Source organism: Rousettus aegyptiacus, unplaced genomic scaffold (assembly GCF_014176215.1).
Source record: "Rousettus aegyptiacus isolate mRouAeg1 unplaced genomic scaffold, mRouAeg1.p scaffold_m13_p_13, whole genome shotgun sequence".
Taxonomy (NCBI): Eukaryota; Metazoa; Chordata; class Mammalia; order Chiroptera; family Pteropodidae; genus Rousettus; species Rousettus aegyptiacus.
This window is the reverse complement of record NW_023416288.1, coordinates 53,145,846-53,158,905: the sequence shown is the minus strand read 5'-3', so window position 1 is coordinate 53,158,905 and position 13,060 is coordinate 53,145,846. Positions and strand designations below refer to the sequence as shown.

Here is a 13,060-nt window from a genome sequence, read left to right as displayed (position 1 = left end):
GACTGGTTCCTTGAACTTGGAAACTCAAAATGCAATACGATGCCATAATTTTTAAAAAGTTGTTTCCATTTTATGCTCTATTTTTCTACTTTCCCTGTCCTCACAAATGAGCTGATCAACAAATTAGTGTGTGCAGATAGCCACCATCATAGAGGTATCTCCTTATGACCTTCCTACAAAACTGTAAAAAAAAAAATACACTTTACATCCAGGATTACATACTATTTGTCTGTAGTTTGCATCAGATGAAATTAGTTGTTTCACTAAGAATTCTATGTGCCTCTATTCCTGCCATTTAGAAATATTTTTTTCTAGGCTACTGGTTTATTTTAGAAGTACTTTACCAAAAAAGCATTACATGTAAAACTGTAATTCTAGATGTTTTAATGATGACTTTGATTAGTCAATTCTAATCATTTGGGAAAAGAAAGCTACTGACTTGCATATTTGATAGCTGAAGCATCCATGTGCCTATTGTCCTCCAACCCTGGCCTTGGGGCGTAGATTACAGCTGCATACACCGCAGTGAGCCCCTGTGCATGCCCAGCATTCCATCTCAGGCTCAGACAGGCTTCCCTGGCCACGGGCCCTGTATTCAGCCTGCCTGTCCCTACTCTCAAGCTCTTAGTCACATTTCACTTCCCAGTGTCTCCCTATGACTCATTCAAAACTATCCTTGAAAACAGATTCAGTCTTTCCAGCTTCTTGTGTCTTTATTAGCTCTAAAAACATACATATGGGACTTTTTCTGACGTCACTATCTAATTTTCTATCATTACTTTTGTTCTTTACTCTCCATGATGACAGAATGTGCTTATTTGAGAAGAGCCTTAAACATTTACACAATGTTCACTTCTTTGAAAGTTTCAGGGAGTTAGAGCTCCCTGAGCCCTCCTATTCAGCTTCATCCAGGGGGTACTATTAACACAGAATTTGGCATGTCTACAAAGTGCCATATCCTATTCTGTCTTTAAATTTATATTGTCTATAAAAGTGGATAGTTCTCCATTTTATATATCTGTGAATCAGAATTTCAATTTATATACTTTTACTGTACTCAACTGACATGGATTTAAAGTAAATTTGTTAATAAGAAGTCAAAAGTGTATCATCTCAAATAACATTACAATATTTGATGTGACTTTGTAAGATATTTCACAAACCTTCATTTTCTGCTATTTCCTGGGAGCTCCAAAGAAGGGTCCACTCACAGCAGGAAGTTAGTTTAGGATGGCCACCTTCTTTTAAGAGAAACACCAAATGCATGTAGGCATAGATACACAAGTTCACGAGAAAGAGAGCAAATGCCTCTCAAATTTGCAACTTCATGGCATGCTGATTACATGTGTCTACTACTAAGCACATTGGTCAACAACAGAAATGTAAATATAGGGAATTCACAGAGACCAACTTTGGGACACATCACTCGAGCAATATCTAGGGAAAGAGGAGGACTTTATGAACTTGGGATATACAATTTCTGCTAGTAAGCAGGCTAATTCTAAGAGTGTTTTCCTAAGAAACTGACAGAAAGACACCTGGACTAGATGACAGCTAAATTTCCTGTCACTTCTGTTTCTGCATTTACAGATACTAGTTTATTTTTTCATTCTTTTGGTTTTTAACTTGAAATCCTCAGAAGCTATATTAACTGATAAGAAAAGTAAAAAGGCACTGAAGTGTGCTTCTCTGAACAACAGAGGTCACTTTTTTTTGATTGTGCAACATCAGAATTTTGCTTTGCTTGTACTCTCATTTATGTTTGGATGGATGTGGCATTAATTTCCAACCTGATTTAGGATCTATGTCTACTTTTAGTCAATAGAAGATCTTGATCTTTTTCTTTATCAGGACAATTCAGAAAAAAAATCTATAAAGAAAAATAAGATTGGGTTTTCAGTTTTCCCTTTCCTGTCAAAGGTTAACTGTTTTTCTTAATGGTAGTAGCTTAATGATCTCATTTGATGCTCTAAGAAAATCTACTCAGATTTGACATTCCTGTTACAACATGGTGAGGATTACTCCCAAAATGAGCAGGAATACTGTGCAGCTGTAATTCTGTACTATATCATGGAGTTTTCCAAAATGGAAATGTCTTGTTTTTTCCCTGATAATATCTCCCCATTTGGGCTGTCTCCTTGTGTCTGTTTCTATGTATTGGATAGGGCTCCTGAGTCTCTCAGTCTTAATAGAGTGACTTTATGTAGTAGGTGTGCTGTGGGGTCCCTTGGCACAGACCTGAGAGGAATTTAGCTGTGGGCCAGGTTCAGCTGCAGCCTGTGCACCTATGGGGCCACCTGGTTATAGAAATCAAGCAATCCACATATGGCTGTCACCTGTGCTGGGCTTATAAGTGCCTTGAAGGGTCAAGGCTAAAACAGAGGCCAGCTGCCACTAGTGCAGGGTTTGGGGCTGCTCAGCAAGAGGTAAGGGTACGCTGAGGCCATACTGCTTCTTTGGGTTTTGTGAGCCTTTGAGGGATTTTATGAAAGTTCACAGCAGGAACCAGGAGAGCCTGTTTGTATGGAATAAACCACTGGAAGTGGCTTCGGTGGGCCCACAAGTAAGGAGAGGCAGAGCAACTTGTTATCCAGATTAATGGTGGCTGCATCTGCAGGATGGGAAGAGGGGAGGGCTCCACAAAGGAACAATAGCTTCTGCCTCCACCTCTGTCCAGGAGCAAACCGCCCCTCCAGCCCTCGCCCGGAAGCCTGACAGCTCAGCACCTCCCTGTGTGTCCCTGGCACCCCTCAAGCAGCTGCCCCCGCGCTGGAGCCCAGCGTGCGCAAGTCCGTCAGTGGGTACGACTGGGCGTGGGCCCTTTAAGAGGACGGCGGCCGCTTCCCACAGCCCTCCGTGTCGTGTCCCCTGCCGAAGCCTCCACTGCTGCTCACAGCCCGAGGTCGTGGGGACTCTCGTGCCAGCACTGGAGCTCTGGGCCGGGGAGTCTTGTGTGAGGCCGGGGGCCCCTCGCTCCTCAGGTAGGGAAGGGGGCTCCACAGCCAAGATAGCCCTCCTGAGTCGCAGTCGCCGCTCGTGGCTGTGGAACCGGGTGTTGCGCGTCTCAGCCCTACCTACCATTTTGAGGTGACCTGTTGTTTGAGGTGACCTATTGTGGGGCTTCTGTTTAGCCAGACCTCTGGTGACTCTGCCTACTGGTTGCTCTGTAGTTTCGTTGCAGTTTTGGTGTGGTCGCTAGAGGAGGTGTGTACAGCCTTTATCTTCTCCGCCATCTTGAATCTTCCCCAGTATTGTCCTTTTTAATGGCTGCATGGTATTGTGTTTTATAAAAGTAGCCAAATATTTTAATCCATCAAACTTTTACATCAATTCCAAAATTTTGAGAATAAAACCAAGGTTAGAACAAATACTTACGATCTCTTGGTCACTATGTTTCAGGTCCATTGTATTTCTTTCTGTTCCCCAAACTCACCAACTCTTTCCTGCCTGAGGATTTTGCCTTCACTGTTCCCTGTGTAGAGCACTGTCCACTCCGGCTGTAGGCAGGGTGGATATCCCTTCGTCGAGTAGATTCTGCCTCAGTGTCTTCGCTTTGGAGAAACCTTTCCTGATAGTCCCATCTAAAGAAGCCCCTTCAAACCAAGTCGCTTTATGTCATTATGTTTATTTCTTTCATGGTACTGTTTACTATCAACAAATCTTTTATTTATTTGTGTACTCCTGGTGTTTTAGGGGCGGTAATTACCCATGACCTTTCCTTGCTCCAAGTCCGAAAAAACAGAAATAGAGAAATCAGGTAGAAATTAAGAATGTTTTATTGCTATGTTTGGAAAACATGGTTTATATCTTTAACAAAATTTCTCCCGAATTTGAAATCATAGCCATTAGCCCGCCCCTATCACTAGACAGAACAGACACACTCCTGTGGGCTTTAGCCTAAAGGAGCAGAAATATACATGACCCAAAAACAGCGCAGAAAAGGGCATCCATAGTTCCTTTTTCTTGTTTCACAAATCATATAAATTAGAGGACAAGGAAAGGCAGTTATACCCCAAAGTGCTGGCATTAGGGGTAGAGAGACTTCTCCCCTACATGAAAATGTGAGGCACAGACAACAAACACACCACCCTATTTCTTCATTATTTGTCTCCCCTTCAGAATATGGCTACCTTATCCACCTCTGGCCCTCTAGAACTTAGAGCAGAGGCTGGAACAGATGATTTACTCAAAGAAAACATGTTAAGAAATTGTTGAAATATAAATTTAAATTGTACAAAATTATTCACTTATCAAGTTCACAAAAGATATAACTGATAATATTTAGTGTTGATGTGAGAAAGAGTCATGATTCTCACACACTGTCAGATGAAATTGGTACAAATTTTCTGCAGGGAAGCTTGCAGTAGGCATCAAAAACTTTGAAATGTCTACATCTTTATTACCCGCAGTTTTACTTTTAGAGTATATCCTAAAGAAATAATCATGAGTATGGACAAAATTTCAATTTGAAAAGTATTAACCTCAATGTTACTAAACATAAGAGAAATAAGAATAAAAATTTCCAACAATAAGAAATTAAATTGTGATATAATGGAATATTGAGTTAATTTTAAGTAAGATCTGTAAAATATTTTAATACATAAAAATATTCATATGTTATGTGAAAACAGTAGTTAAAAACAGTCTGTATAATATAATCCCAATTTTAAAATAGGAATTTGAGGGTCTAATTTTTTTCTAAAAGAAAACTTTGAAATTATTATTTTTTAAAAATAGTCTGTTGGATTTGAAACTTAAGCCTAATTTTAAAGATACTCAGGCTGTTTCTGAAAAAAAAAAAAAAGACATAAAAAAAAATGTAAAGGAACAGCCCCAGGTCATATGGTTTCTAGATGTGATAGTGCCATCCAGCCTTTTCATGACCTTCTTCCTCTTCTCCTCGATAGACCCAGGCACCTCCCAGGAGTCGCTCTCTGTAAAGAACTAAGCAGCTGATGCTCCAGCTGAACTCACCTCCTGTCACTTGCTCAGAATCCATCAGAATAGCAGTAGGCAGTCAGCATGGTACCAGGTGATGAGGCCGGTCTGCAGGAGATTTGATGGCAGTGGGAGTCGCCAAAGCTGGGAGGATGTCTTGACAACAGAAGATCGCCAGAAAATAAGATTAGCCCTGAGATTCATCTCTATATTAAGTTATAAAAAGGAAAAGAGAAAACACCCAAACAAAGTACAGTTATAATATAGCTGTCCTCTTCAAATGTACCCACCGTTAATGTAAATCTATTTCGTCTTTTGAGTTTCATACTTAAAAAGGCTGCAGAAATGTCATCATGTTCAACTGTATTTAAAAGAAGCTATGTACATGTGTTCATTGCATGTATCCAAGCACTCTTTCTCTTATAAATAAAATTCTCAAAATAAAACTACAAACACTGGATATAGAAAAGATGTACCAGAAGATACTTCTAGGAAATATTAGTCAGCTGTCAAAAAGGAAGGGCTTACAAAATTTTAAACATACTGCAAAATTGAGATGTTGTTTAGAAGGGATTTCAAATCTGAAAGAAGTGGGTAAAAAGCATGTGAGAAGGTGGGTGGGTAAATAAGCAACAGATAAAGAACAGGAGAACCTAATCACATCATATCTTAGACCAAAAAGGCAAGCAAGCCTAGGAAATAAAACTACCTCTTACTGCAGACATTTTGTCAGGGTCATCTCTTCTCTAATGACATTAATGATCAAGACTCACAGCCTCATCTTGAAGGGAAGCAAGTCTACCTGAATTCTCCAGAACAGCATATCTGTACATATGTGTGCATCCTGATAGACTATAGAATAAAGTATCATATTATGGGATCTTATACTTTATTATCCCTATATACACATATATATCTATTATTCCATCATTACAAAATTTTTTTCTGATTAATATGAGTACATACAGTTAGATTTTTACTATGTACCTAAAAATAAATTATAGAGAATCCATTCCAAGTAATACATTTCTAAGTGTCCACACTGTAACAACCAGTGAATATTTTCTGCCTTGATTGCCTTACAGCTCTGACATTGCTGTCCTGACTGTGGACCTGTCCGTCTCTGCCACAGGAGCATGGGAGGCAACCAGACGTGGATCACAGAAGTCATTCTGCTGGGGTTCCAGGTGGATCCAGCACTGAAGGTTTTCCTCTTTGGACTTTTCTCTCTCTTCTATGGCCTCACCCTTCTGGGGAATGGAGTCATCCTGGGGATCATCTACTCAGATTCCAGACTGCACACCCCAATGTATTTCTTCCTCTCACACCTGGCTATTGATGACATATCCTATGCTTCCAGCAATGTCCCCAAGATGCTTACAAATCTCGTGAGTCGGAAGAATAGAACCATCTCTTTTGTCCCTTGCCTTATGCAGACTTATTTGTACTTGGCCTTTGCTCACACAGAGTGCTTGATTTTGGTGGTGATGTCCTATGATCGGTATGTGGCAATCTGCCACCCCCTGCATTACTCCGTCATCATGAACTGGAGAGTGTGCACAGTCCTGGGTGTCACTTTCTGTATGTTTAGCTGCCTCTTGGCCCTGGTCCATGTGATTCTCATCCTGAGGCTGCCCTTCTGTGGACCCAATGAAATCAACCACTTCTTCTGTGAAATCCTGTCTGTCCTCAAGCTGGCCTGTGCTGACACATGGCTCAACCAAGTTGTCATCTTTGCTGCTGCTGTGATCATCCTAGTGGGGCCCCTCAGCCTGGTGCTGGTGTCCTACACGCGCATCCTCGTTGCCATCCTGTGGATCCAGTCTGGGAACGGCCGCAGAAAGGCCTTCTCCACCTGCTCGTCCCACCTCTGCGTGGTCGGGCTCTTCTTTGGCAGTGCCATCGTCACGTACATGGCCCCCAAGTCCCGCCATCCTGAGGAGCAGCAGAAGATCCTTTCCCTGTTTTACAGCCTTTTCAACCCTATGCTGAACCCACTGATCTACAGCCTGAGGAACGCAGAGGTCAAGGGCGCCCTGAGGAGAGCACTGTGCAAGGACAGGACAACATGAGGGACACCAAAAGCCACTGGGGGCTGTGCTCTCTGTGCAACATGGTAGGTGGCATTTTCCGCTTTGTGCTCTCACAGGTGCCACATTAAGATAGACTTTTATAGGCCTAAACTGATAACCTGAAACCGTGCGGACTCTAAAATAGATGAATCTCTCCACAACCTTCTGTAGGCAGAGATTCTTAGAGGTGATCCAAAAAGCACACATACAATTTGAAAATTGATGAATATTGGATCATTTCAGAATTAATTAATTCTGCTCATGAGACGCACTATTGAGAAACAAGTATTCACAAGTAAAAACTATGTACCATTTGTATTTCTTAAATACGATGGTCAGTCAGGTGCAGCCACAAGAGGAGGCAAAGGAGTCGTTTAGGAAGAAACAGTCTATTATACTCACATGTCCTAGAGACATCAGGCGTGTCACGCCATGCAGGGCCACACGGGACAGACACCAGGGTGGTGAGAAGGCAGAAGACCGGAACGAAGGGAAGGTTTAGACCACCAGAGGAAACACCCAGTAAAGGGGGTGTGTAAGGACAAGGGGGAGGTCTTACAAGGGATACATCCCTACCACGCAAAGAAAGGGAACCGTGCACACTGATGGTGCAGGACATCCCCCCGCGAGAACTACTCTGACACTCGGAGCCCACTTACTTACTTTATTGATCCCATGTTAAATCGGGCCTCTCGTCTCCCTGGAAATGTAAAGTGCTTTATAATAGCATGTGATGTTGTTTCCTTCTTCCTTTCTTGGTTCCCCTCAGTCAGTTTGAAAATCGACATGTTCATTTCTTGACCTTCACAACCACACATGGATTTCCTTTCACGTCTGCTAGTTGCCGGGTATGAAAATATTCCCCTGTCAAATCACTCTGCAGTTTCATTAGGAATAAACATTTTACTGTGTCTTCACAAGAGCATTTGGACATTTCTGGCTTCCGTATGTATTAACAAAAGCAGCTATTAAAAGAGATATAATGACGTAATTTGAAAAGGAATGAAGAGTTTGCAGTCGTAAATGATGGATCCCTGATCAATAGTAGCAAAATGAAGTGATGAACCCCTGATCTCTAAAAGCAAAATGAAATGGAAATAAGTAGATTTTGTCATTTTTACTTATCAAACCCTGACAAAGTAGGTAATGTTGATGCAGGACAGAGTGAATCACCTTGAGTGGGGACTAAAGCCTTTGGCCCATCGAGAGAGGGAGGGTCTTTGGCTGCATGTAGGAAAGAATTCAAGAGCGAGCCAGGGGTAGACCAAGGAAAGTTTATCAGAGAAGGAATAATGCTCATAGACGGTGTGGTCTCCTCTCAGAGTCAGAGAATGAGACCCCGAGTGTCCCCGGAACAGGGTTTTTATCTTTCTTTGTTTCCGTGAAAAATTACTCATTATGGAGAGTGAAGAATGGAATGAATGGCTGGGTGTATCTTTAACTCGTGCAAGGTACAGCTAAGAGTCTGTCTTTCCCTGTTATCGTTTCATGGTGTGTGTGAACAGTGTTAGTAATCTCAGAGGGGTTTCTTTGTTCTGGAGGTTCCCCGTGATCTGGCCTTACATCTGATCAGGCAGGTTCCCGAGTCCAGCAGCACGCGGCAGGCTCTCATCGATGCTTGGCTTCATGTTTAGTCCATTTGTGTTCTCGTGCCTCTTCTCTATATTAATATCTTCCAACCCGAAGCTAATTTCTAAAATACATTGCTCCTAAATGTGAGAATAAAGTAAATTGCATGTATAAATGCATATTTATATATATGTATCTCTCCTTTTCTCTCAGCAAATGGTAATTATCCAATAAGGTTCAAACACAAATGGGACTTTTTGGTGCACCTGCTGAGGGAGGTAGGAGGCAGAAGGCACGAGGTAGCACCAGCCACACAGACAGGGTGGCGGTGGACACGGCAGGCTCCACCGAGAGTCTCTTTGAGGTACAAGAGAGCCCAGGAGTTTGGAAGATGTATGAAGGTCATCAGATAAATGTTTCCAAGAGCCTTTCACAGAGCGCGGCTGTGAAAAACTACTAGGACCGTGGCTGCATGTAACAAGGGGTACCCAGACGTACATGCTATAGGTAGCTACAGATGGGGTTCCAGTCCTTAGCCATGGTATTTAAAGCTCCTTCACTGCCTCGAGTGTGGCATGCAACGGTTCGGGAAGGAAGGATGAAGACTTGTTTAAGAAAGCAGATGAATAGTAGCAAATGATGAAAACTACTGTTTTATTTGACATTGATAACCTTGTTTCATAATAACTTATGCATTTGTGGGTGGAAAGGTATTAATCAGGATGGGAGAGAACAGTGTGTTTGCAATGGGAATAAAATGCAGACTTCACGTGATGGCATAAATGCCCCAGGAAATGGCTCCGGCCTGACAGTAGCAGGTTTCTAGGAGGTCTTATGACATCCCAGACTAAATTATATCTAGCTGGCTCTACCACTTATATAATCCTAATGTGGGGGACCCAGTGTTTTGTGGGTTTACATAATATACATCATAACCTGTGCTTACTCCATTAGTACACAGTGGAAATAACAGACACGATGGATTGTCCCACAAAACTAAACAAGAATGATGTTAGGAGGGACAGGTGGCTATCTAGCCATCGCTGGACATGATGAATTTTCTTTTATGAGGAGAGACAGTCAGTGGAAAAAGGTTTGTCTCTAGAATGAGCGGGTTAGAGAGAATTGTCCTCCTGGAGGAAGGCAAGGGATGGAAGTCAGCCTCGAAAATTTCGAGACTTGAGTGAAATAGGTCAAGCTAACTCAGCAAATGATGCTGGATTCTGCTCGGGCTCAGTCCTGCCCCTACAGAACCTCTGACCGTTTTGATCTAAGTGGAGTATAAGTGAAACATAAAATGGGCTCAATAATTGGATCACTAGGAATATTTATGGATATTATAAACCTTCCTCACGTGTATCTATCAACCTGTGCTACAGATAGACGTACCTCTTTAGGGCACCTGTTGTCTTCAGGGTTGCCATATCAGGTTGTATGGGAACCTTTCTTTCCATCATCTAAAAGCCTTGGCTTCTCACATACTTTCATGGGATTGTTGAGAAGCATGAATTCATCAAATGACTAATTTTAAGAGTTTGGTTACTGCAATTTGTGATACAAGTTTTAAGATTAAAACCCTTGGTGTGTGAAAGTTTACATAGATACAGTGTAATGACACTATGTGCCTTGCCTGTTCCCTAGAATTTTTCCTCTAAGGCCAATGAGACCGAATCATAAATCTCCAGAGAAAACATTCAAGCACTTTGCCCACCGTAGGGAGAAGATAACTAGTTAGGATATATTATGATTTGTCTGGGAATTTGAATTCTCAGTAGGAACTCAAGGATGGTTTTAATTTATCTGATTCTAAAATAAAAGCTACGCTTCTGAGGTTCTTTGAGGAACCTTCAGCTAGTCCTGTGGATCCTCCTGTGTCAGGGAGGTAGCCCTCTGAAAGCTGCCAAGGGAGCAGGATACTACACCCATTTCAGAGGTCCATCTCTCACCTTGGCGGGGCTTATTCGAGGTCAGAGTGGGTACTTGTGAGAAAATCCAGTGCCAGCATCTTCTCATGTGGAAAGAGATCAATTTCTGCTGGGAGGTAGTTTCTAGTTGGGATAGTTGATATAGGACAGGTCATCATGACTCTCCTGGTGATCTTTCCTCCCGACTGATGTTGTACATCATCGGTATATACATTAGGCACCTAGATTTCTTTTTTCCCCAGCTTAGGGAACACCTGCCTACTGTGTTGTGGTCAGGTCCCTTGGACTCCCTCAGCAACTCTCACATTCACCTCTTACCGTAACTTAACTGCAGTCATCACAGCTAGCCCAAGTGTCTATATGAGAACGGACTTCGAGAATGAGAGGCTCTGAGTAAGGCTCTGATGTAGCCAAATTAATGACTTTCTGTATTACCTCACCAAAATGAAGATAGTGATCCTGGGAACGTTTTCTCAGTGGAAAAGAGAATTTTAGTAATAGTTAAAATAAATCATTTCTTTGCCGAAAGAGTGTAAGAGATGTTTGTCATATTATCAATTATTGTGATGCACATCAGACTTGAAATCGCAGCATTTAATATAAATATCTTCCTTGTCACAAGATAGGATGGAATGAGTACCAAGACTCCTGACAAGAGTTGTAAAAAAGGAAGAAAACTCTACAGAATAAGAAACACAGAGGTACAAGGCTGCTCAGATCATGAATTGCTCGTACCGACACACAACTTTTTGTTATTTGAGCTGCTGCTGTTTTATTTACTCTACTGAGAAGGTGAGATTTTAGTTATTGCTATAGTGATATTTTCTTCACTGGGTCAGTACCGTGTTGACTTTATAGCTTTAATCTATCTTCAATTTTATCTTTTATGTTGTTAATTTTTTAAAATCCAAATGATAATGGTAGTGAAAATGAAACTAAATATAAAATAAAATAATCTCTTAACTCAGACACCACAAAAAAGACTAAAAAGTTTAACAAATGTTCTAACAGCACAGTAAGAGATTGAGTTATGTTCAAGTATATACAGTATTCAGTACTTTCAGAGATTAAACGTTAATCACACATTGCTTATTGTGTTCAACTGTGTCTAAGTAAAATTTTGCAGTACTGGTGTTGCATGTCTCTCATTTCATATAATATAGGAATATTTTAATGCTAGCAACAATGAATGTCAGACACTTAATGCACATTTCCATTGCAGCTTCCCAAATGCACTCATATTTATGGTGGTGAAAGTTTGATTTTGTGTCTGTTTCATTTTCCAGTGGTCAGATTCTCATTGTGAAATTTTCTAATAAAATAGAAACCATGTTTTGGTTAAAAGCAACCGGAAAATAGAAGATGCTTAGTATATATCTTTATTGAACTATCTATGTCCATCATTCATTGCATTTTCTGAGTGCCTGTTTCATATAGAACAATACTAGTTCTTATGAGACATAAAGGTGTATAAGACATATCACTTATCCACAAGACTTACTGTTTGGAGAAAGGGATCTCAGTTCAAATAAATGACATTTGATATAAACCATTTTTTATCTTCGATTTTATCTTGAGGATTATCCATATCCGCATAGTGAGGATATGATTCTTAATTATTATTGTTGCCCAAGCCTATACATTCAATAGGTGCCGTAAGAGCCCCCCTCCACACGAATCTACTCTGATTCCCAAGAGTAGAACAGACCAGACCCTCTGTGTAGGCTGTCTGACAGCTAGCCTTTTAACAGGGCCTAGAGGTCAAGCAGGCTGCCGCCTGTCTTTATAGTAACCGGCTGTAAACTGCAGTAAAACGGCTCTGCTGAGGAGGGCTGTGACTGCACTGCCTGTCCCCTCAGGATGAGACCATGAGAGCAGTGACAGGCACAGTTTCAGCCACACTAGTATTTTTGAATGACTCCTTTTGCACTTTCCAACTCATTATGTAGCAGGCTGAGAAAGTACATTTACCTAAGCCCGATATCCTCCAATGGGAAATACAATAATTCTCAGCAATTTTAAAATCACTGAATTCATCCTGTACTCATCAGCAAAATACTGTGTGAAGTAAAATTGTATCCATTATCTTAGGAGATTTTATTAATATTACCTAAGAATTGTCTGCTCTATTGAAACCTTACCCTCAGCCAATGTTATTATATTTGCTATACATACAAATATGTGTGTGACACAGTCATTATATTTATTTAATGTATTTAAGTATTATTGTGTGATTGATTAGACTACTTTCTTTTTTTATATTAAAAAAACTAATATTTTAGATTAGTTTCAGGCATGTAGTGTAATGGTTAGACATTTATATAACTTATGACGTGATCATCCCAAATATAGACTGAGCACTTTCAAATCTCAGAATTTATTATAAAGACTTATGAAAAGAAAACTCACACAAAACCGTCTCAGGTATGTGGAGTCTGGCTTAGGGAACATAGGCAGTATTAGCCTAATGGCTGTATGTAGTGTCAGATGGGTGCTAGTGTAACCGGGGGATCCCCTCATAGATTATATACATGTCTGACCTTTGTCCTGTGTCCT

The 13,060-nt window shown here is 40.9% G+C and overlaps 1 protein-coding gene across 2 annotated transcripts; it reads left to right on the top strand.

The window, feature by feature from the left end:
- Positions 1 to 6,027: 6,027 nt before the first annotated feature.
- LOC118610753 (olfactory receptor 2A5-like) lies at positions 6,028 to 11,235 on the top strand. Of its 2 annotated transcripts, none has more exons than XM_036230754.1 (2): positions 6,028 to 7,054; positions 11,131 to 11,235. In XM_036230754.1, the coding sequence occupies exon 1, from the start codon at positions 6,075 to 6,077 to the stop codon at positions 7,008 to 7,010; it is 936 nt and encodes a 311-aa protein (XP_036086647.1). In that variant the 5' UTR covers positions 6,028 to 6,074; the 3' UTR covers positions 7,011 to 7,054; positions 11,131 to 11,235. The 2 variants fall into 2 exon arrangements, with proteins under 2 accessions (XP_036086647.1, XP_036086646.1); XM_036230753.1 differs by having other exon boundaries at positions 11,127 to 11,225.
- The last annotated feature ends 1,825 nt before the right edge of the window (positions 11,236 to 13,060 follow it).

What these genes read in the sequence shown, in the direction of transcription:
- LOC118610753 (XM_036230754.1), top strand. Translation starts at nt 6,075, where the DNA reads ATGGGAGGCAACCAGACGTGGATCACAGAAGTCATTCTGCTGGGGTTC.